This window comes from Scophthalmus maximus, chromosome 2 (genome assembly GCF_022379125.1).
Source record: "Scophthalmus maximus strain ysfricsl-2021 chromosome 2, ASM2237912v1, whole genome shotgun sequence".
Classification (NCBI taxonomy): Eukaryota; Metazoa; Chordata; class Actinopteri; order Pleuronectiformes; family Scophthalmidae; genus Scophthalmus; species Scophthalmus maximus.
In genome coordinates this window covers 18288061-18311968 of record NC_061516.1, presented here as the reverse complement: position 1 = coordinate 18311968, position 23908 = coordinate 18288061, and the positions used below count along the sequence as shown (strand labels likewise).

Here is a 23908-nt window from a genome sequence, read left to right as displayed (position 1 = left end):
CTATCCTTCATCAGCTCGTCCCCTGGTAGCGGTTACTGCATCGGTGATGTCATTTTTTGGTGCAAGTGTCTGCTCCTCTGTCCTCAAACGGATCTCCGTCATCACTGAGGTTAACTCAACATGGTTTTGTACCTGCTGACAAAAATTAGAACGAGGATTAAAGTAAATGTGTAGTGTGGAGAGCTGATCTTAGCACTGGGTCTCTGCAGTCGGAGAACTCAACTTAGATGAAAAACAAGCAATAGTATGTGATTTAAAGATCAAAATCATTTAACATATCCATCTGAGAAATGTTTACCTGATGAATTGTCATCATACTCTGCCCATGAACATGTCCCGTCGCTAGGGTTACACATTTTTCTACTGTTACAAACCCTCTGGTGTGATGCTCTTTAACAGATATGAATTAATTTGAACTGACACTTGAAAATTGTTTCTGAACAATTGTCACATTATACCGACGTGTTTCCCTCAGGATCTGAGTGTCCACCTTTATCTTTTATTATGATCTTATCTCATATACCTTATTATTCTGCCACCTCTTACTTTCTCTCTCCAAACACTCCCTTACACATCATATCACAGCCGAGATATCTCCGCCGCTCAATACAAACCTCTTATGCAGCCTTGGCCCTCTTTTTTCTTATCAGAACAGTAATGAGGTGAAATACCGGGGTCGACGGTCAGTGTCAAAGTTCATCATTTAACTTAAGCATCTTGGGATTTCGTCATGTTGATGCCAGCTAAAAAGATATTTGTCATTTTGTTTGTTTGTCACAGCACAGTTGACTTCCTTTGTTGTTTCCATCAGCACCGACTCTCTGTTTTCACCACTGCCCCCCCCCCCCCCCCCCCCCAGAAAAGTTACCGGACGAAATTTAGTATCATTGCAGCAACATGAACTCCCTGATTTTCCCCTTTCATTGCCATCGTAGTGAAAGCTTAAAGTCTGTTTGTGAGATGTATCCCTGCTCAGTCTGTACCTAATATGTGTATAAAATATGTTGCACCGGATTCATCGGACACATTAAAATCTCCCTCTCCCCTTTGCTCTTTTCATCGGAAGCCCTATAATAATTCAGCCCAGTTGAGAAAATTAATTATTTATAGAAATGTTGGCAAAATAAATATTTCCCTTATCCCAGTTCTAAATTTAGCCGCGGAGCCAAACATGACAGTGGAGGTACAGACTCTGTCACACCTAAGCCCCGCTTTACGTCATCACCTCACTGATACAGCAAGAGACTTAAAATTTGAGACTTACAGTGACAATGTCGGGGATTCTACAATGCTAGTTTCCGTGGTAACCAGGGAGCTTGATAATATATATGTATGTATATTATACATATTTAATTTCAGTTTTCTCATGCAGCAATATACAGCACAAATTACTTTACATAATGAAAAGGAAGAGCAGACGAATGACTAATCACTAATTTAAGACGGTCAGTTTGGTCTTGTTTTTTATAAGACCACATTCAACATGTGATTTGAAAGTCGAGCTGTTCCCAGTTGATCGAGCACCACCACATTGCTTTGACTGTTTTTTTTTCCAGATATGACTGTTGGCTCAGACAATAAAGCATAAACTACAGGGTGAAAAAGCAGAAGTGAAACATGTCTGCTCGCTGCCACGTGTAAGATCAACACTTTCTGTGTAGTCTTGCTTTATGACATTATTTGTGGGGCGGGATTTTCAGTGCATTGTGTCATTATTTTTACATTATTACTCAAAGGATGAGTCAGCTGGTCTGTTGTACGTAGTGTCAACAGATTCCATGAAAAGACCAACACCAGTATCCGAAGCCTGATATATTGATTTCCTTTGTAACGTAGAGCTTTATTTTTTGTCTGAAAACTACTACAAACACAACAGCGAGCTACATTGTTGTCTTTAAGTCATTCCCACGTACACTTTCTGACTGTTGTAAATACCAGCTATGTAGCAGAAGTTTAATTTTTAACCTTAAGGCCTCAGATCTCACCATTAAAATTACATCCAAGTTACGATTTTCCGGGCTAAATCGTTTCTTTATAATTAATTGAGGGAGAAAACTCATGATAGTGTTCTATTCTATACTTTTTTAAATCTTTATGCATTTAATTTTCCTAATCAATCCCTTTTGTTTGTCTTCAAGACAAAACAAGATATTTTTTTTGCAGCACAAAAACACCCTATAAATATTAAGTAAATGAAACTTAGAGCACACAAGTTAAGCCAATTAAAACAAAGGTAGCTATGACTAAAAATGTTATATCACTGAATATACATTTCGATAGGGCCTTTTTGAATTGATGTTGCGAGTATGAGTCACTCTTCCTGAAACCATGAGAATAAAACTGTATCGGAAATCTAATGTGATGAACAAGAAGACAGAAATTAGGAGTCATATTCAAGATGGCCTTTATTATACGTAGTCTTACACTGTAAGAATGGACTTGTACTATTACTGTGAGGTTTGATGTCTGCTCTTAACAAAAGTAGTTGTTCCTGTACTTTGGGTAAAATTTGTCTGCGCTCATTACTGTCCTTACTGTAACAAAACACTGGTCCTGGGCTCTTTTATGTACACCACACCGGCAGCCTGTCAAGTCATTTAAAGGCTCCGATGCTGCAGCGCTTTCACTCTGTGGTTATGACCACCAAAAGACACTATCAGTGCTGGAAAACTATTTTCAGCTCCTCAACTCTTGGTCTAACGTGCAGACATTCTGTTAGCAAGCTCACACTGAGTCGGTTTGACTCAAATTGTTTCCCTTTGAAATGTTTCCCGAGACACTAGCATTGAGAGCGTGAGATAGTTGCTGTAGTTGTTATAGGGCGGGTGCTTTTAAAGGGGCATTCCAAAGAAAACTGCCCCATTACTGGCGGCTAATTTCCCCCCTTCACATTTCCCAACAGCAAATAGCGCCAATATTGTCAAAGCTGAAGCAAGAACGTGACTTACAGGAAACACTGTCATGTTTCCATTGCATTGACGTGTGATGGGTTAACAACTAGAATAAAACTTGTGCACATTGTGTTCGGGATTCTGTGTTTTGTTGTTAATCATTCAGTCATTTCAAGGACAAGGTTTTTTTTAAATATTTTTGTGTGTGTTATGAAGTGGTTATCTTTTCTCTTGTTTTAACAGTCGCCTTGTTGCAGAGCTGCCGCTCTCTCGGGGTAATAAATATTTAATGCTGCAATCTGTTTGAGTTCAGATTTTATTTGTAAAAAACTGTATTTGTTCACTTTTAAACCTTTACAAATATTAACGGATAGAAAATCTATATTAGCCGAAAGACAAAGCCCAATAGCCCTTTGGCAAAACAACACGCTTTGTGGTGGTACAGGATACTGGTGAGAAGATAAAGTTTAGTTTAAAGGCTGATGAAACAGCTTTTTAGATTTAATCTCTGACGCAGGACTGTGCAACTTTATTAAGTTGTCATAGCAGCTTTTAAATTTTTTCACTGCTTGCAAACAAAACTGCAAGAACAGGAAGAATATGTGCTAAATTCATTCAAATGTTAATTGTTTTCAGATGATGAATGTTTTTTTTTTAGGTTTCTCAACATGTGATGTAGCTTTTGCCGTCTGTCAGAGGTGAATTGAAGGTTTCTTGCCCCTTGGGGGTCATAGTGTACGTTGTTCATCACTGGCGGTGAGTTTCATGTCCATCCAAGTTGTAGAAGTGCTCCAACTGTGAAGTTACATAACATTGTTTATGGGCAGAATAAAGAACTGCTCCCACTGCAGTGGCTCTAAAGACACCAAATGTTGCTTGAAGTCATTGCCGAATGACGTATCACTCTGCTGCAAAATAGTTGAGCAAAACTTTCCAACCAAATTTCCCTGTATTATTTTTTGCTGTTGTTGTTTGTTTGTGTGTTTGTTGTTTTGCTGCACCAGCACATTGCTCTGTCGTCAGTGTGAATAAGTGGAATTTACCCTTTTAAAATGTTCTATGTTGAACTGAAGCCCTCAGCTGGTTGTGTTTGTCTGATGAACATGCTTGTGGTGACTTTGATTTAGATCATATTTTAGCTTTATGAATTCCAGTTGAGTCACTTGTCAAATCATTACTGTGTTGTTGGAAACAAATTTCAATCAATAACATTTCAAAATTGCTTTGCTCAGTTAGCGTCACTGTCTATTTCATTAGAAACTTGTGGTTCTTTTTACCAACCCCGTTATTAAGATAGTAAATAAATCCAAGAAATCATCGGTGTCACCAGTGACTAATTATTGACAAGATGTCGTAGCTACTGGCGAGCAAAAGAAATCAAATTAAGAAAAAAGAGAGAGAGAGCACAAAGCCAGAAATGAGCCAGTTGAGTTGGAGGGAAAGGTGAGAACAAATGAGGGAGAGACAGAAAGGTGCAGGGGGATCGATTTAGGGAACTGATCATCATTAAAAGAATGATGGGAAAGGAAAGATCTAAGGTCTGTAATGAAGGAGGGAGAGGTGCAGGATGGAAGGAAAGGAGAGGTTAAAGGTAAGAAAGGGGTGAGAATGAGAGCCTGAACAGGGGATGGGGTGGAGGGCAGCAAGAAGGGATGAGGGAGGAGCGGTGAGGTGAAGTGAGGAAGGGCGTGGTGGGAGAGACGGAGGGAGGGGAGGAAGGATCGGAGTGGTGAGATAGGACTACTGACTCACTCACATTCCTGTCGTCCAGATTTATAGCGGCTCGGGGTCCTGAAACAGGCCCGGAGCCACGGCCAAATTACAGTCATCTGCAGCATTCCTCTGCCGCAAACACAGGTTAGCAGTCGGGCCACGCTAAGTGCTAGGTGCTGCCTGTTGACAAATGACTTCCTTTGAAGGGCACAAAGAGGGAGACTGTGTATTTACTGTGTGAGGGCAGAGAGTCGTACTGTCTGTGTTTCTTTTGTTGGAAAACATTTTTGCTAAAAGTAGAGATGACGGATGTTTGTTTTTGCGTGCGTGTTGAGTTTGTGTCTGCCCGTATCTGTGCGTGTTTTTGAAATGTGGCTTTTTACCACGGCCCCTAACTTGTGTAAAATAAACCAGAGAAACCGACCGGCGACATCGGCTCCCAGTGGAGGGTCCCGTCAATGCTCACACACAGTGTGACAGTTGCTAGTGCTCATACACACACACACTGTCACAGGATGGGAATGGGAGTGTGTGACCTGTTTAAAGAGCATCTTTGTGTTTAATACTAGGTTCCCAGACAGCTAATAGTACTAATAGCCCAGTGGAATCAGGGGCCAGGGGCCGCTGACCCGACCTTGTGTGTGTGTGTGTAAAATGAATGGTGTGTGTGTGTGTGTGTGTGTGTGTGTGTGTGTGTGTGTGTGTGTGTGTGATTTAACAATATAAGTGACCATTTGCAAGAGAGAAAAGAGAGACATGACAATGCAGTTCATATGTATATGTTTGTGTGTGTGTGTGTGTGTGTGTGTGTGTGTGTGTGTGTGTGTGTGTGTGTGTGTGTGTGTGTGTGTGTGTGTGTGTGTGTGTGTGTGTGTGTGTGTGTGTGTGTGTGTGATTTAACAATATAAGTGACCATTTGCAAGAGAGAAAAGAGAGACATGACAATGCAGTTCATATGTATATGTTTGTGTGTGTGTGTGTGTGTGTGTGTGTGTGTGTCCTCCAGGCGTTCACAGGCACCAGTCCCAGGACCTCTCAGGCTACTACTCCCTTCCTCCAGGCGGTGTCGGCCAGATCACTCCCTCCATGGGCTGGTGAGTCTCTCCCTCACTCTCACACACACACACACACACACGCACACACAGCTGTACACAATTGCACACAAAGTGACTCACACAGTTCTTTGTGTGCTTGTAATGACCTTGTACTAACTCACATTCATTCCTCAACATTAAAGCAACACACAGTTGTTGGGCTGAAAATATTCCCTATTCAGGTACCTAGTCAGTTAGTTGGCAACTGATTTATCATTTGAGTTATTTTTTTTAATGGCAAAATTTCTTTGTTTTAGATTTAAAATTTTAAGTTAAAATCTGAACGAAATACTTAGCTGCTTAATTGATCATGCAAATAAGCAGCAGCCCTAAAGGGAGGCTATACACTAATGTTGAGCATAAGTAAGTGACAGTAGATTGAAAGTGAGGACGTTATGAGATTGCCACAAATTTAGTTCTGAAATTCTTAAAAAGTTGGCAAACAATAAAGTTGTCTGATGAGTGATGAGATTTTAAGAAAATAACTGCACAGCAGTTTAATACATTTTTAAAAAATGCATTAACAGATGCTTCAGATAAAAAAAAATTTTTTTATTTAAATGCGCGTTTGTTGATGACAATAAACTGAACGTCTTGGGGTTTTGGATGGACAGTGTCCAAACAAAGAACTTCGATGTCTCCGTTGCACATTTGGAAAAAATTGTGATAGGAATTCTTCATCATTGTCTGATACATCAGAGCCTAAAAATGTAACCAATTGATTGCGAAAAGAATCAATATATAAAAAAGGATCTTAAATTGCAGCCTCACAAACATGCTTTTTCTTTAACAGGTTTCTCATCATTAGCCTGTAACTAATCTAACCATTAACCTTCACATATTAACTTTTCAAATTGATTGATGAAGCCGTCATTCTCCCCAAAATAGTCTCCATCGTCATCTTTTTCAGAGCACTACATAAACACACATGCACACACACAAACACACTCTGACCTAGATCAGTGATGCATACATCACTGTCTCACCTGGTGAGTGGCTAACCCAAGGCTCCGCTGTCATGGAAACCACCTTTGTGAACCTCCGTGTTGTGGACACTTACTTTAACCCATGGCCTCTCCTCCCAACAAAAGGAATGTGGACAATTGTGAACATTTAAAACCAAAAATAGTTGTGAGTACAAAGTCACTGTTAACAAAAACTTAAAATTGTATCTCTCCAGGTACGAGCAAGTCTGTATATAAACCGACTAATTTCAAATCGTTAACAAAGTTACTTGATGTGATTTAAAGCCGGATGATATGCGACTTGCTGTGGCCCTCAATCTGTGGTGGATTCTGGGAAATGTTGGCAAGCTCCAGGTAGATTCTGCCTTTTCCAAAACCTCCGAAACTGTTGGTTTTTCTCCGCTGCTTTATGTTTTGGTCGATAGCAGTAAATCTGCTCTCGGCCTATGTGTCTTTAGTTCTCACGATGGTTTCACATAGGGACAGAGCGGCAGCAGCGGCGGCGGTGGTGTAGAAAACTCTGCAGTGTGGGACGTCAAACATCTGCTCCGTATTCAGTCCTTTCATTTATGGTTTCCATCATTTCGGAGTCGATTGTGAGCTCACGATGTCACGCTGGTTGATTGTGAACTTCTAATGTCAGACTCCCGTTGATTTATGAATCAACACAAATCCATTTATTACAACCTACGGTATCTGTGCCTGGACAAAATCCCCTGCAGGAACAGTTAAAGGCTTACATCAAATGTCAAGGAGATTTGGAAACGGAGGCTTAAAACTTTGCGTGTTTCTGGAGGACGAGCAGTCTGTCCCGAGACAATTCTCAAGTCTGTGATTTACTGACAATTTATCTTTTTTAGACAAGAACAATTCACTGTGGATTTTCACAAGTATTATTAACAGCTAATCTCCTTTAACCCAGATTATCTGCTTGTTTTGGGCCCTTGAAGTGTACTCCTTTGTTGAAAGAGGATGAGGAAAATGTCAAACTGTTGTTTTCTGTTGTTTTGAGATTCTGATGAGCCCGCTTCCATATTCTGTCCCTCCATGACCACCTCCATGTCTCGGACCAGGACAGTGTGTGAGGATGTCGCTTTGCAATGCTGTGGTGGGAGTAAGAGTCTCACAAACATGTTATATTATTAAACAGAGTGTGTAACAAAGGCTGAAGAGGGATGTTATTATGCCTCTTATGTAGATGGGAGAGTGATTGACTCAAAGGTGGAGTGCAAAGCTATAAAATAGAGAGGGGTACTATTGTGTTTAAATGTGGGGGATAACACATTTTCACACCGTCCCTCCTGGAAAGCGTTCATAGTGCGGTTGTTCACGCGAGAAGTGGCCTCCCGCCGGCCGATCACGGCACGACATGGGTGTGAATGTCGTCTAGTTGGTTTCAGACAGAGAAATTGTTGGACACTGCTCTCCCAATATCTGTGTCACAAAGGTGTGGCGGGAGTTGATTTCAGAAACGATTTGACTGTCCGACAAGCAGTTCTGTTGAGTTTTAGCAAGAAAACGTAGTTTTTTGGGCCTTTGTTGCTGAATATATTGTTCTTATGCTCATGTCTCCGTCCCCCTCCGTTGAGCAGCTGAAATTGCAAGAATGTGGGAGGTTTAAGATTGGGATGGCCCAAAATGTCATTTGAGAGATTGAGTTTAAGTGCTGTTCAGGAGTAGGAAAGTGAAGCCAAAATCACATTTTATGGTCACATTTTGTGCTCCAAAGTAGTAAAATTTTTTCCTATTTGTCCTTTGAATAAACCCAAAGAGCAAGAAAGCAACCGGGTCGACCAGGGATTGTTGAGGCCTTTAAGTGTCAGTATAAACTGTAGAAAACAAAGCATGGAGGCCTTTTTCCTTTTTACTGCTATTCACTGGCATTTTCAAACTGATTAGCTGAAGCTGAACCTATCAGTTTGCGGGGACAAAGAAAGAATGCACGAGGCAATGGCCAGTACGACAGAGCGATTTACTTCACTTTTCATCACATTCCCCGCATACCTCTGTCCAGCCATGCCTATCACATGGGAGGCGTTTTGTCTGTTTAAATATGGCGTCACCAGAAACTTAGACGATGTTGTCTGTGACACACTGGATGTGGTTGACGTGTGTGATGGAGTGAACGTGTGCTCTTTGTAAGCTACTGGCCAAAAAATAATCACTTTGATTGATTGACTGATGGATCTGTAGATGCCGAGACCTGGTGTGTGTGCAGCTTCCTGCCGAGAACAAAAGCAGACCGGGCCGCTTGGTTTGAACTGCCTTTATCTGATCAACACTTGACCCGTGTTGTTGTGTGACCTCTGTTAAAACAGGATTAAAGCATGAATGAACTTCCAAGAGCTGATCCCAGTGTTTGATGGATCTCTTCCCAGCCAAGGGCCTCTGCTGCTTGGCTTTACTCTTGCGTGCTGCGCTGCCCCCTGGGGCTTAAAGACTGGATACAGTCAGGAGGAAGAGGATGAGATGTGGGGTGATGATGATGATGGTGTTCATGATGATGACTGTAAGGGTGGTTTAAATGCTAGATGTGGTTTGGGTTGCATGTGTGTGCATACATTGAAACATAAGGATGAAGTGGGGGATGGTTGTATTGACTCTCGGGAGGAAGAAGTGTGGTTTTCTACATATCAAAGGGTCCAATCTCCACCCTCGACCCCCCATGGGTGTGTGTGTGTGTGTGTGTGTGTGTGTGTGTGTGTGTGTGTGTGTGTGTGTGTGTGTGTGTGTGAGAGTGTGTGTGAGAGTGTGTGTGAGAGTGTGTGTGTGCTTCTGCTCTGGTAAGCCAGGTATTGACACACAGCTGTCAACAGTGCTGATCCAGACTCTCCATGATGGATCACTGAGCGTCACAGCGGCACAGAAGTGGCAAAAAAAATCAAATAGACATTCAAAAGCATGAGGATTCGCTTTACGTAAGAATTATACCTCTGTCACACCAAAATTACCGTGTAGACCCGGGTTTTTTAATCGCGGGTCGACCCGCGTTCAATCGGCATTTGGCCACTTTCACACTGCGAGCAGACCACGGTCTGATGATCGTGTAGTGACGGGCACCGGCCATAGGTGGCGGTAGAGAGCGGCGGTAGAGAGCGGCGCGCGCCACGAAACAAAGAAGAAGAACAGTGTAGTAAACAACAGAAAGCATGGTCTCCAGTGAGCCGGTGGTCAACGTCACCTTAGATCTATTACCTGTCACTCTTTCTAAGTTTACAAACTCAGCGCAGTGTTACGAGCCGAGCCTGGTCCTTTAAGCAGGATCTTTATGGGGTTTGAAGTGTGTGTGTGTGTGTGTGTGTGAGAAGAAGAAGGTTTGGGGCTGTGTTTGTGTACCTAGCTGCAGCCACAGCGAGAATGGTTCCGCACATCGTCCATGTTAGCGACAGTCTATGGCCACTGTGTAATGAGAGACCGCCCGATGAGGCCGCGTGTGTCCTCCGAAGGGTTGAAATAAAGGTCCCCGTTCTGAACCCGTCATCGGAGTCGAGCCTTCGTCGCCTCCGTCATCGCGCAAATGAGCGCGTTCACCCGGATGTGACGTTCACATCGATGCCGGTTATTACCCGGGTCTATTGCAGAGTCGTTTGACCCGGGGCTGAATTCCGATTAAACGTTTTCACACTGCAGAAAACGCCGGGTGTGAGCGGAGCTAAACGGGTTTTTTTGGCCAGTGTGAAAGGGGCTTTCGCAAATTTACTGGTTCTGAAGTTTATGTATTTGTTGTCAAATAAATCTTCTTAACACATACAGTACACACAAACACAAAAATGTGCAGAGGCCTCTCTTTTAACTAGAAACGTGTTTATATTTAATACAACTAATAAGAAACAGAACTTGGTAAAAAAAAAAAAAAGGGTGAAAAGGGAAAACAACTGCTCATTCAAGCCACGTAACTGGGAGGAAGCCAATGTTTGTTCAACAGGTTTTCAAAACACAATAAGCGTATGCAATGACTTTACATTAATATTATGGTAGAATTAATTTGACCCAAAGAAAGGGCTAAAAAAACATCCCGTCAGGGATCAACACACTCTGACCAGAAAAAGCTAAAAGGCACCAACTGTTGCCGTCTCTCCTCTCTGCTGTGATGTGGCAGGCAGGGCCAGCCGGTCTATCCTGGCCTGTCCCCCTGTGGATTCAGGCAACCCTACTCCTCCAACCTCCCCAGCGCCTCCTCCTACTCCAGGTACCGTAGCCGGCTGGTTGGACCGAGCCCAGAGAGAGAAAAAGACAAACAAACCAACAAACAAAAAAAGACGAGCAACAACGCTTTGCATCATCAACTCCTGTTTATAGCACTTTTTTTTTTTAAATGCCTTAGCAGGAGTTTTCCATTCACCATGGCAAACTCGGGTTCGGCTTTCATAAAAGTCCCATTCGAGCCAGTGTGCCATAAACAGGACGAGTTCAATGTTTCGCCGAGCCGAGCCAATCGCTGCTGCAGACTACAAAAGGATGATGACGCGCACATGCACACACACAGAAACACACACTCTTTTCCACATAGAGGACCATCAGGGCATTCGCTGCTTTTTCCTTGCTAACGCTGCCTTTTATGTCTTTTCTATTTTTTTTGTATAATATATAGTATTTTAGTATGAGCCTTGTGACCCTGCTGTGACTCTGAGGGAGCCACAGTGTCTTCATATTGTACAGCCAGATCTTCAGTTGTTTTCTATATTTGCTTAAGCTACGGCTCTAATTTGAACCTGGACCCCTGTTCACCAGATGACGCCACGGTGCTTTGCCTGTTTGTCAGGTTATCTGCCGGGTTCCTGACACTAGGCCTCAGTCATGCGGAGTTTAGTTTGTTTTAGACCTGTATCTGCCATATGGGTTGGGTTCTTTTAGACCTTAGATAATCATAAAAAACTTGAAGGCCAATCCAAATGTACTTATCCAAAATGAGAAACTGGATAACAAATCTTTCCTATTATTCATTGATTTTCCTGGGTGGGTGGTGATTGTTGATCACACAACCTTTAACCTATACTAGGTTGAAACAACCTGGTTTGCAAAATTAGTTTTTTTTAATCTAAAGTAACAGAGTTGGATTACACCATAGAAGGTGAAACTCTTATAGACAACTAAGATGCACTCATTCAGATTTAACCAGACAAGTTGTGAGGGACTATTTTCCCAGCACCTCACTCAGTAAGGGTAGGACGCCCTCTAGTGGCGACACATGCTTACATCTCTTGCTTAACACCAGCCATTAGATGCACTGTTTTTTTCTCCACTTTTTAGCTTTTTGAAGAGTTTCTACGTCAATCCGACCTGAATCCTGTCTTCAGTAACACACATTCCAACCATTGTGGACACAACAGAACAACTCCCCCCTCACACACCGGGCTGACACACGATCACCCCTGAGCATAAACATGATCAACCAAGATGCTTTTCCTGCTTCCAAGCTCATTGCTTAGCAAATCTCTCGCTCTCGCTTCGACACTCACTGTCCCCGTTGTCCCCCGTCGACCCAATACATTTATCTGAGCTAAAGTTTTTTTTGTTTTTTTTGTCCTTCTCCTGTCTGTCTCTCTGTTTGTCTGTCTTCCTCCACCCTTCTCTCCTCTTTCTCTCTTTATTTTCCCTCTACCAGGTTCCCTCACTCTCTGATGCTGGGCCCATCAGGCATGCATCCTACAGGGATCCCCCACCCGGCCATAGTGCCCCCTACAGGCAAACAGGAGCACGATCAGTATGACAGGGGCATGTATATGTAAGTATTGTCTGTGCTTGTTCGCTCACATCATATCCCCAGTTGACCGTTGTCCCTGTGACGCTGTGTTATAGCTGCATTTAATGAGAATTAAAAATAGTCTTAACATTAAGAAGTAAAATATTCAAACCCAACACTCAAATCTATTTATGGATGGATCGATGATTGATGATTAGTTAAGATGTCTGTGTTGTCTTGAGTTGAATGTAGCCTCCTTTGTGTGTGAGCGACACACCATGTGTAATTCTTTACCCAAATTGCCAAACCAAACGAGAAAAAACAAACAGATTATGATTACTCACCCCGTCCTTGCCCCCCCCCCCCCCCTCCAGGAAGCAGCACGTGGAGCCAAAGAGGGAGAAGGAGCCCAAGAAGCCAGTCATCAAGAAACCCCTGAACGCCTTCATGCTCTACATGAAGGAGATGAGGGCAAAGGTCATTGCAGAGTGCACGTTAAAGGAGAGCGCTGCCATCAACCAGATTCTGGGGCGGAGGGTGAGCGAAGCAAACACACACAACTAAACTGAGACAAACCCTGTTTCCAGGTCAGTCTGTAATTTCACACATGAAGAACATAAGACGACCGTGGTTATGTGAACTCAGTTCCCCTCACACGCTGGTGCTACTGAGATTATACGACCCAGAATGGTGGGACCAGGATTCCTGAAGATTTTTGTGTGTGTGATAACATTTGTTTCAGTTCAGGTGCAGATCATACTGTATCATACAATTACGCCCGGCAGAAAAAAGCTCGTCCCTCAGCATTGATTTGCAGCCAAGGGTGACTGTCATGGCACCTTAACGATCTCTGTCAAAGTCTTCATAGTTTTTTATTCATTTATCTTATATATTTTCTCCATTCCTTTCTAACCTCTGATATGTTTGAAGAATCTAAAATAAGATATTTTAGTGTGATTAGTTTTTTGGAGTCTCGAGACCAGAGACTGGTTTATAACACAGTTTAATAGACTATAGGTAACGTCCTAATGTGTGATGATTGGTAAATACGAAGATTACACCTCACTCTATGTTTTTGTTTTGTTTTGTGTGTGTGTGTGTGTGTGTGTGTGTGTGTGTGTGTGTGTGTGTGTGTGTGTGTGTGTGTGTGTGTGTGCGCGCGTGTGTGCGTGTGTGCGTGTGTGTCCGTGTCCAGTGGCATGCGCTGACCCGGGAGGAACAGGCCAAGTACTACGAGTTGGCCAGAAAGGAGAGACAACTCCACATGCAGCTCTACCCGACCTGGTCTGCCCGAGACAACTACGTAAGGACTCCCCTCCTCTTCCTACTCCACTCTTCTCCTCTTCCTCCTCATTGAATCTTTCCATTTGTTGTTAAAACTACGTCTGTGTAAATCCACAAGATAAGAGATCTTTTTTAAAAAAAAACAAGACCAAGGCATATGTAAAAGATTCAGTTCGAGAAGGCTCTCATACTTCCAAAAGCAAAGTTGTGAAAATGTCATGAATTTTATTCTTTGTTGTCATGGGAACCGTCTCTAGAGTAGATAATCTAACATTTTGTCGCATGACCTTACAATTATTGCTAATTAAAAATGTGTGTGTTTTAGTCGTTATTTCGATGTAAAGATCATTAAATCATAAACTAAATACATTTAGCCTAAAGGTTTTTATTACATTGCTTATCCAATAAAGGTCATAGAGCATTGTTTTCCTTTTACACTGATTCGCCGCAGTTTACAGTAAACAAGGCTCAGTAAAAGAAACACTCCGAACAATAAAAAGTAAAGATTAAAATGTGAAGAAAATATCCCACAAAATAATAAATAAAAATTAATTTAGTGTGTTTTACAGTGCTTGTGCTGCTTAAAAATCCATTGTTTTCATGTGAAATAAAGAAAGAAGGCAATGAGAGTTATTTCTACTTTGATGGATTGTTATAATATCCAATATTTTTTTACATTAGCAGTGACGTGCTCACTCCCCAAATACTGAGACAGAAATTAAACAAGTCACAGAAGCAGAAAGCTGAATTTGAGGAAATTATTAAATGTCAAAAGCTCTGAAAAGAACAAAACAAAACAGGAACATTTACTTCACCTATGGGCTACAGGCTCAACAACTTGCATAATTATTGTCTCCAATACCTGTAAGTCAAAGGTCATAAAGCATAACATAACGACGCACTTTTGTGGCATGGATTTATTAAACAAATTTCTCAGACTAAATAAAAACTGTGTGGTTGCATGCATGTTAGTCTTGATGTTTTGGGGATGTTGCTGTATCTGGGCTGCTGTGTGCCTCTCATTTGTCAGTTTGCTGTTGAACTCTTGCAGGAGGCGGGCCTTAGCGGGGTCGCAGGGGAAAAGAGTAAAGCTGATTGGGTAGGGACACATCTTATGGTGGATTTATGCCTCTGTGGTGGAATAAAATGAGAATGTGAAGGGCTGCATGAAAGGGGTTTGTGGGTACTCCTGTGCAAAGTTTGCATGCACCCTCTTCTTAAAAAAAAAAAAAAAATCTTAATGACTCACACACACACTAGCCTGACACGCAACACATAAGCAACGGCAGCTGCAGAGAGAAAGTACGACCGGTCTGTTGTGGATACATTTCACTCAGTGTTGCACGTTGGTTATGATGACTACATGGTTTAATCTGTTAATCACTGAATCACACAGAGGTATAAATCGACCCGTTTTGCTCGACTAACAGAGAACAGGGCCGCATGGCTGGCCTCACTGCCTCACTGCCTTGGTTTTTCCTCTATTTATGTTTTTATTTTTGTGGGCATCCCTTTTAAAACACAGCACCCTTAATTCTTATCATTATTGCTACACAACAATAACACGTGGTGTGATTATACAGCACTCAGTAGTGATCCAGCAGTCATTCAATTTTTTTCTATAAATCCTGAGTGTGTCATAGTCCGGTGAATAGAAAGCTTTGGTTCTAACACAGGCTGCTTCTTAGTCACAGTAGACACATCTGGCAGAGTGGTAACCTGTGAACGCTTTCCTCTGCTGCGCTGTCTTGTGTCTCTGTAGCTGACTGAGCTGAACTCTTCACGGGCAGGCATGGCACGCGAGTCGTGGTTACACTTTGCTCGGGCTGTGGTTACTAATAACACGTCCGAGTGCGTCACGTCACGACAACGTGGACACTGTTTCAGTTCCAATGTCATTCTTTTGAGCACACATTTCAAATGAAAAGTCCCTGACCCTGTCCGTGGAGAGTTATTTCTGAGGCCACTCTTCCAAAAAACACCCTGGTTTATAATATGTTATAAGCCAGCAGCGCTCTAGTAGAGAGATCAGCCTGCAGGTGGAGGAGCTGCTGCTGCTGTGTGCATGGAGCTTTGAGCACAGTATAACCCTCAGGATTGTGTTTGCTTAGATCATATTGGCAAATGCAACAACTTATAACTAAACAAAATCATCACTTGGTGACTTCCTGGGAAAGTACAGTGTTTTCTTGTATGTCCGGCATTGGGCAGGCAACTTCATTCTGCATGTTTTTTTTTATTATGATAATGTTAATTTTGCAAAGATTCAGCAGCAGCCAGAGTGAACCAATTATTCACAAACATTAAACATTTTGGGGTTTTTTTAAATGCACTTTTTAGGTGCACAGTCTGCTGGCAACATATATGTACAGCAATGTGATGACAACATACATACACATATATATATATATATATATAAGAGCATGCAGGTAATCTAGCCTGTGCTTGAAATATTCTGCTCTATTCGATGAAACCTCCTCACTCCCCATCTCTGAGGTTGAAAAAACACAAAAACCCAGAAAAAACATTGGACCTACTAGCAAAACAAGAAGCAAAGTTCCACACATCGCCCCCGCAGCTGTGGAGGGTCTCTCCTCCGACTCACTACAGAAACCCACACCTAGTCTACGCACACACACACACACATGCCCACAGAAAGAAAAGCTTCAGAAAGGTGCAGTTTGGGTTGTTGTAACCACATAGACAGCGAGCTGAGGAGGGCAGACACTGACGCAGAGGCAGCAGATTTCTCTACCCACATCCTCCATCGCACCCAAACACGAGGCCTCGCTTCGCCATCACTGGGTCTGTGTGAACAGCTCCGATGTTTATCACAACACTACAATCAGCCCGGAGACAATCAGACATGAAAACAAGAGTTTTGAGTCTAGGGTGATCCAGGAGCCTCATTTCTTTTAGAGACTCCGATCGCATCGTTTTCTTTGCATGAATTGTGTTTTACAATGAGCATTGTAACGCAAAGTATTTTCTCTTTTGTTTGTTTTTCTTTATCTTTCTTTGCTTTTTTCCCCCCTTGCTTTTGTAAAGTGTGGAAGACGGTTGCCTGTTTTCTGCTCTTAACTTTGCACCTCTGTAGATTTACGTGTCCCATGAGAAACAGCCGCTTTTCATGCAGCGCAGGTTTCTGTTTGGGACCAGGCGTTATCATGACCAGTCACTTTTAGCATCGCTCATCACTCAACGGGAGAATTCACATAGTAGTGACGTGTCAAGCTTGGGGAGAAAAGTTAAGAGGAATCCAGATATTTGCAATGCAGAGACTCCCACATGCACAATCCCACTATTTTAACGAGGACCGAACGATAGTTTTAAACCAAACTTAATGTTCCTGCTTGAGACAGACCAGAGGAACCGGATATATCAGCCGTATCTGCTCTAAATTTTTCCAGGCCTGATGATGAATTTACATACAACTCCAGTCATTTCAGCAGCTGAGCCCGACTCACGTGGTTTTATGTTTTTTTTCTTCTTTTTTTCAACAGGGCAAGAAGAAGAGGAGAAAAAGGGAGAAGCAGCAGGACTCCAACACAGGTAAACACCCGATACCAAAACTCTCCTCTCTCTCGTTGGAAACCATGACTCCATGTTTTTCAGTGCGAGGAAACAAACAGCCCGAGTCGACTGCAGTATTTGAGAGAATTCAGTGAAGCTTGAGCCTGCGTTGGCGCTCTGTAGCTCAACGGTCTTTGAGGCAGGATGTGCCTCTAACGTCAAACCACCCACCCACTCTTGCTTCGCTTTCCACTCAACCTAAATTGCAAACATTTCAATCTCTGGCGCACGAAGGTTTGTCCTTATTTCAGCTGCTTCACGTTTGAAATGTCAGTCGGACGTCACGGCAGTTTCCCCCCCCCCCGTTTCCTCCAGTCACAAATATTTTCTCATGGATGTGAAAACCCATGTGTCCCCAGTAGATCACATACTGTACATGAGTGTTCGTGCTAATGCTGCAGCAGCAAGAAACATTAGCAAAAAGTATCCAAAGTGAGAAAATAGGAACTTGTACTATTGCATGCAGGACTAATAAGATAAAATAAGATAATCCTTTATTGATCCCCATGGTGGAAATTCAGGTATTACAGTAGCCCAGAGACAGAGTGAGTACAGGTTTGAATTAGAATAGAATCAACTAAAATAGAATATTGTAAAATATAACTTTGAAGAACAATTAGACACAGTATACACACATTTCATATAAGAGATGGTAAAAAAAGATATAGATGTTAGTCGTTGTCAGTGCAAGTGCTCGACCATAACTAACGCTGTGCTCCGATAAAAATGTTTAAAAGAAGACAGCTGATAAAATAATCCTTGTTGAAAACAGCTCGAGATTTTCACCTTGACATCTGATAGGCATCGAGTCCGGCTCCAGCATCAGACAGGAACGTAGGCGAGCGTGTTACTGGATTTAGGCGGAGCAGTTTATGAGGCCTTGTAAAACCCCGTACTAACAGAGTGTCCTCTCTGGGTCCATCTGCCTCAACAGCCCGTTTCCAGGACGACTGACATACTTTTTGTGAAGTCACGTCTGTGTCGGGTGGTTATTCTTGGTGGTTGTTGATGCTGAAACCAGCTACTAACAGTTAAACTTGACGGCTCTCTCTGAACTGGACTTGCCCACTGACTGTCAGTGCTTTCCCCTGCCCTGACCAGCTCTCGTGTCTCCTTCTTCCTTTCCTTCTCTCTGCCCTCGCTCTCTAACCTTTTCCCTCTTCTTCTTCTTCTTCTCCTGCTCCTCTCTACCTTCGTTTTTTTCCCTCCCTCCTTGTTTTGTGCATGCTGTGTGCTGTGCTCAGACCCGGGCTCTCCTAAGAAATGCCGGGCTCGCTTCGGCCTCAACCAACAAACGGACTGGTGCGGTCCTTGCAGGTGTGTACCAAACATCCATGCCCATCCACTTCCATAGCACCATGCCGCTGCTGCCGCTGCTGCTGCTGCTGCTGCCGACGCCCAACAGACTCCACGTCTCTCCTCCCATCTAACCCTGCATCCTCATCAGTGCATCATCTCTGTCCGGTGATGTCTTTAGTTATTCAAACGTTTTGCGAAAGGCAGAGCTGCTCTGGAGGCCGTGATAATGTGATCGTGAGTCTGAATGATGCGGACGAATATTGATAAATCTTCCGTTATTGAAGTATAGTATACAAACCTTTTTGGTACCCAGTAGCCACTGTTACAGCAAGTTTATCATTTTAACTCTTACTTTACATTAGTGTCTAAGCTCCTCCCACCAAGCCGATGACAGTATCGAAGCCTGAAGACCAGCTCCGCCTCCAGAAAATGTTTGCAAACGCAGCCTGAGCTCTGCACGTCTGCATGTGACTAACTTTACTCATGAACCATTATATCCACAAATACACACAACCTTTATTTAACTAGGAAGCCACATTGACATTTTTTACCCTAGACAGATTCAGTAAGCCGCATCATACACACAACACAGTAACAACAATAAATGCAAAAATCATATAATTTGAAAACACAGCACTGGGCAACATCAAGGGCTTCATATTTGATCTTGGTCTGAAGATTGTACCCAGACCAGGGGCCGTGGTAAAAAAAAGGGCTTGTTTTTCCCATTTACCAATATGTAAATGGGAAAAACATGTATGGTAATACAATTAATTCACCATAGACAAAAAGTTTTCAAACATCCCAAACATGAACCCACTCCTCCTGCTCTTTAAGGCCGTAGCATCAGGCTTCTCATTACCAAGGATTTTCTGTCAGGATTACTTTCCTGGATCAGTCAACTAGTCAAGTCCAGAAACGTCAACTCTGACTGTGAGCGAGGTATTTCGGATGAAAAAAAAAACAAAAGACCCCAGATTTATACGTATTTGCTGTTAACAAAAAACATAAACTTCTCCCGTTTCATTGTTCTTACAGTGTCTCGTCATAAAGGGTCAAATGGTTTGGATTTTGCAGCGTTGTTTCAATGCAACGCGTCATGGAGAGGATACGTGAAGTTAATGTGGTTAAAGGGAAATACCGCTCAAAAAAAAAAAGGTCACCTGGAACTCAAAAATCTGACCAGAGTACTGGTCAGAGTAGTTCAAATATATTCTCTTCCATTCTGATCATTTTCCCCTTGTTTATTACAGAACAGAAATCAACACTGCGCTATTATTTAATTTGGTTCCTGGTTCCATTTTTCGAGAGATTTATGAACTCACATGAATTTGAAGGCCCCAGAAGTCAGACATCCCTATGAAGAAAAACCTTCAAATGTACATTGCAGCGGATAAATTCAGATCTGACTATAATCAGCAATCAATGCCAATGTGCACATAATATTTCACCTCTTATATTAAAGTTATAGTAGCTGAACCTCTAATTCAGTATAAATTTAAAAAAAAGTAATTGTGAGCTAAGTAAGTCAATATTCTTTGAACACTCCCTGACCTTTTCTCAAAATTGCAACAATCCCATTTCCCTTTACTCTGTAATAAAGCAGAAACAATGGTAACAATGGTACATCAGACGTGAGCTCTGTTCTAGTCACAGCAGGACTTTACAGTAGACGACAGTCGACCGCTTCGCTGCAGGAGTCAGGAATCTGTGTGGTTCTGCCGAAAAAAGAAGAAAAAAAAGCTTCTACCACCACAACAGCACTGCAGCAGCAACCCCATCGTGTTCCCCAGCGTCACGTCATGGAAATTTGTGCGCGCGTGTGTGTGCGTCTGTCTTTCGGTTTGAGAGAACAAAGGGGAGTGAATGTGGTTAGAGCAAATCCTTATCACCACAGCTCAACGCACACACACACACACACACACACACACACACACTCCCTGCAGCTTTGCATTTCAGCGGCATTCTCATGCCCATCTGCTTTCAACTTTCTCCATTCATGCGATGTGGTGACGGGCGCCTTTTGATGGTGAACTCTAACATTTAGAAATCACTTTCTGTTGCACCCGTCGTCCCGCTCTCCCTCCCGGCCGCTCTAAATATGGCCCAGCGCCTCTTCCCCTGCGGTTCAACCTGGTGACTCATAATCATATTCTGGTAATGATCATGGGATCTCTGCTAACGGCTTTGATGCTGGGCTCAGTGTTACACCGAGTTCTGCTTTAAAGTACAACACCTCGCTGAGCACAGCACGTCACTGCTGTTTGCATTTCAGACACAGTGCAGTGCGTGTGTGTGTTCGTGCGTGTGTGTGTTGGTGAAGTGAACCTGAGGCGGAGAAGAAAAAAACCTTCAAAGATTATAAATAGTATTTTGTGGTGCTTATAGTTTTAAGGACACTTTGTCAACCCCATGAGGCTTTTTTTTTTAAAGAGTTCATTATTGCTGCTAATAGTACTACATAAAAATACTTTTTTAGCATCTTAATTATACTGATTATAAAGCTGAATAGTATAAAAAAAATGAAGTATGTATCCATATACAGTGATATTTGCATTAACCAACAAAAAAAAAAATACGTCTTTAAGTGGAATCGTTTGGAAAATATGCTTATTATTTTCTTTCTTGCCAATAGTGTGATGAAAGGATCAATGCCATGATTGGCCTTTGCCTTGGCTTTGGAGCTACACTGCGTGGAGACCATTAGCTTAGCTTAGCATAAAGACTGCAAATAGAGGAAGAGGGCTAGCCTGACTCTCTCTCTCTCTCTCTCTCTCTCTCTCTCTCTCTCTCTCTCTCTTGCGCTCTCTCTCTCTCTCGCTCTCTTTCGATCAGTCTTTTCGACCTTAAAAACAAAGATACTGATTTAAATATAGTGTTACGTTACTTTTAAGCAACTTAGAAGTGGACTAATTTGGAACAATAGCAAGTTTATTAATCAAGATTCTCTAATTAAATTTAAAAAGGTTATTTGTGGTGTTAGGGAAATTCTCGTTCATAGACAGAACACGAGTACATTGTGTGTTGTTCGTTATGATCTGTTCAGTGTGTCTCCCTGTTTCATTGACCTCAGCGTGAGTGATGCATCTCCACTGACGCCTGCTGACGTTTACCATCCACACTTTATTCACAGATAACTCTCTCTGACTGTCCCTAGGAGGAAAAAGAAGTGCATTCGCTACCTTCAAGGAGGAGGCTGCCCCAGCCCATCTTCTTCAGATTTAAGTGCTATAGACTCTCCCCCCTCCTCGTCCCCCCCACGCCACCCTCTCTACCAGCGCCAGCACCACCAGCACCCCTCCTCCTCCCCGGGCTGCTCCCCGACGCCCGCCTCCCCGTCAACGCGCCTCCCCTTGTCTCCGCCAACGCACACGCGCTCACACTCACACTCACCCCCGGAGCAGCCGGCCGGCAAGCACGGCCAAGTCCGGCAGCCCGCGGCCAAACACACACATCCGGAACTGAAGCAGACGCACGGCTCGACGGCGGCGCTGTCTGCTGCCAAGGCCGCGGGACTTTCTCTCAAAGTGCTAACAGAGACTTAGTGATCACTCCGGTCCGCTTACATCCCTGACCCTCGTCCCCTCAGCTCCCCCCTGCCCCCAAAGAGCTATCAAGATCACCTTGAGCTTCATTTTCACATTCATCCCTTACCTTTAGTCAGAGCAAAGAAAAAAACAGAGGCCGACGTTGGCAGGATGGTGCGTCCTCATCCCGGATCTGCCCTGATGGATCGTCCCACGGCTCCACATGCGAGCTCAAAGGCTGGTTTTCTCCACCAACGTCTTAGTTTCTGGGCCAAGTACATCACAACAGGTCCACAAGGCTTAGTGCTTCTCAAAAGGCCAGTTCTCCAACCAAGCATTCAGGAAAGACTGGAAATAACACAAGCCTCTCGTGTTTACCAGATGTGAGGCTCACAGCAGGAGGTGAACTGTTACCAGCCTGGAAGAGACATAGAACAAATTCAAACAGGTGGTTTTTAATCTTGTGGCTGTTCGGCGTGCACATACATTTACCAGTTGTTCATCACAGTTGATACTATACATTTTTATTCATCATCAATTTGGTTACACGACAACAATTGAACTCGACAAAATGATTAATTCGCAAGTTGAACGCCAGCAGCCTTCAGAAGTTGTATTTGCCCTTGAGAGTGAACTGTGTCATTCGACTCAGTCGGGACGGTCCGGCCTCTGAATCCCACCTGCTCCACTTGGACAGAGGCAGAATTCATCTGGAAACAAACAAAAACCAAGTGGTTCTCTGGCTCCATCTGCTGCTGAAGTGATTCGTTTTACCTTGAGAGCAGATCTGCCTCTTTTTTTTTTTACAAAAAAACCGGTCCACCCCATGACACTTGTTTTGGTTGTTAGTTTTACAGCGGCGCCTTTGCTTTGCCCTCAACCACGACCATCAAATGTTGCACAAATGAGCTCTTAATCCAGTGAACCACAGCTAATTTGGCCTCGACATGAGAGGAGACTCAGTGTTTCTCCTCCGCGTCACATCACCATCACTTTGACATGTTACCCATCATCCACCACAGTTACTGAGACCAAACCATTGAATCTGTGAGAGGAGGAGCAGAGACCAACAACCAGCCAGCCTGACCAGCAGAACCTCACATTCACTTTTACAGCTGCCATTTTCTTTCTTTTTTAAGACGTAAAGACTTCAGTTTCAATTCCAAACATTTCCTGTGCAGCTCCTTTGACACACACAAAAAAAATATTTTAGGCACTTTTAGGCTGTCAATCCTTACATTTGTTTTTGTATACATATTTTTTTAAAGGTCAAATGTTTTGCTGGTGGGGAAACCCTAGAAGAAAGGCAGTTTTCCTTTGAATATTTTTGCAGCTCCATGAACTAATCTGAGACCAAATGGGTACTATTATATATTGCAGTGTTGTAAAGTTTTTTTTAAATGTTGGAATTCCCTATTATAATTAAACTTTTATATGTTTTTATGTAAAAAAAAGAAAAAGTGAAATAACAAAAAAAACAAAAAACAAACTTAGATTCCACCGTTTCTTAAAGCAATACATTTTTGTGTTTGTCCTTATGTGCAGAGTTTAACTTTTGGTTGTGTTACTGCAGCAGCATTCAATCGATATCTAACGTCCTCGACCTGTGCATGTTCCAACGTTAACGAGGAAAAAAGGCTTTAATGTTATGTTCTGCTTGCAGCCTCAGACACAGCTCAGTTTTTTTGTACAGCAAAAATGTTTTCCTGCAGAGCAGAGAGCTCTTGTGCTAGAAATGGCTCATTTGGATTTGAGGATGCGTGGATGTCAACGGTGCAAACGCCTCAAACATGTCCTCTGTATTTTTTTCATGCCTCGAACGCCTCTGATGTATTACTTGTTTTTTTGTTTGCTGTATTAAAAGTGTTTTGAATATCTC

At 42.7% G+C, this 23908-nt stretch overlaps 1 protein-coding gene across 9 annotated transcripts in view; it reads left to right on the top strand.

Moving 5' to 3' along the window:
• Positions 1-23904, top strand: part of tcf7 (transcription factor 7) — a 66465-nt gene extending 42561 nt beyond the window's left edge. For 2 of the 9 annotated variants that reach the window (XM_035624256.2, XM_047337181.1), the window contains 9 exons: positions 5611-5698; positions 10763-10852; positions 12269-12388; positions 12721-12883; positions 13542-13649; positions 14682-14729; positions 17134-17182; positions 18448-18520; positions 21660-23904. In XM_035624256.2, coding sequence (XP_035480149.2) covers positions 5611-5698; positions 10763-10852; positions 12269-12388; positions 12721-12883; positions 13542-13649; positions 14682-14729; positions 17134-17182; positions 18448-18520; positions 21660-22047 — 1127 coding nt within the window. In that variant the 3' untranslated portion in view covers positions 22048-23904. Of the gene's footprint in view, positions 1-5610; positions 5699-10762; positions 10853-12268; positions 12389-12720; positions 12884-13541; positions 13650-14681; positions 14730-17133; positions 17183-18447; positions 18521-21635 lie in introns of all 9 variants that reach the window. The other 7 variants (XM_047337182.1, XM_047337177.1, XM_047337176.1 and 4 more) reach the window with 7 other exon arrangements.
• Positions 23905-23908: the final 4 nt, after the last annotated feature.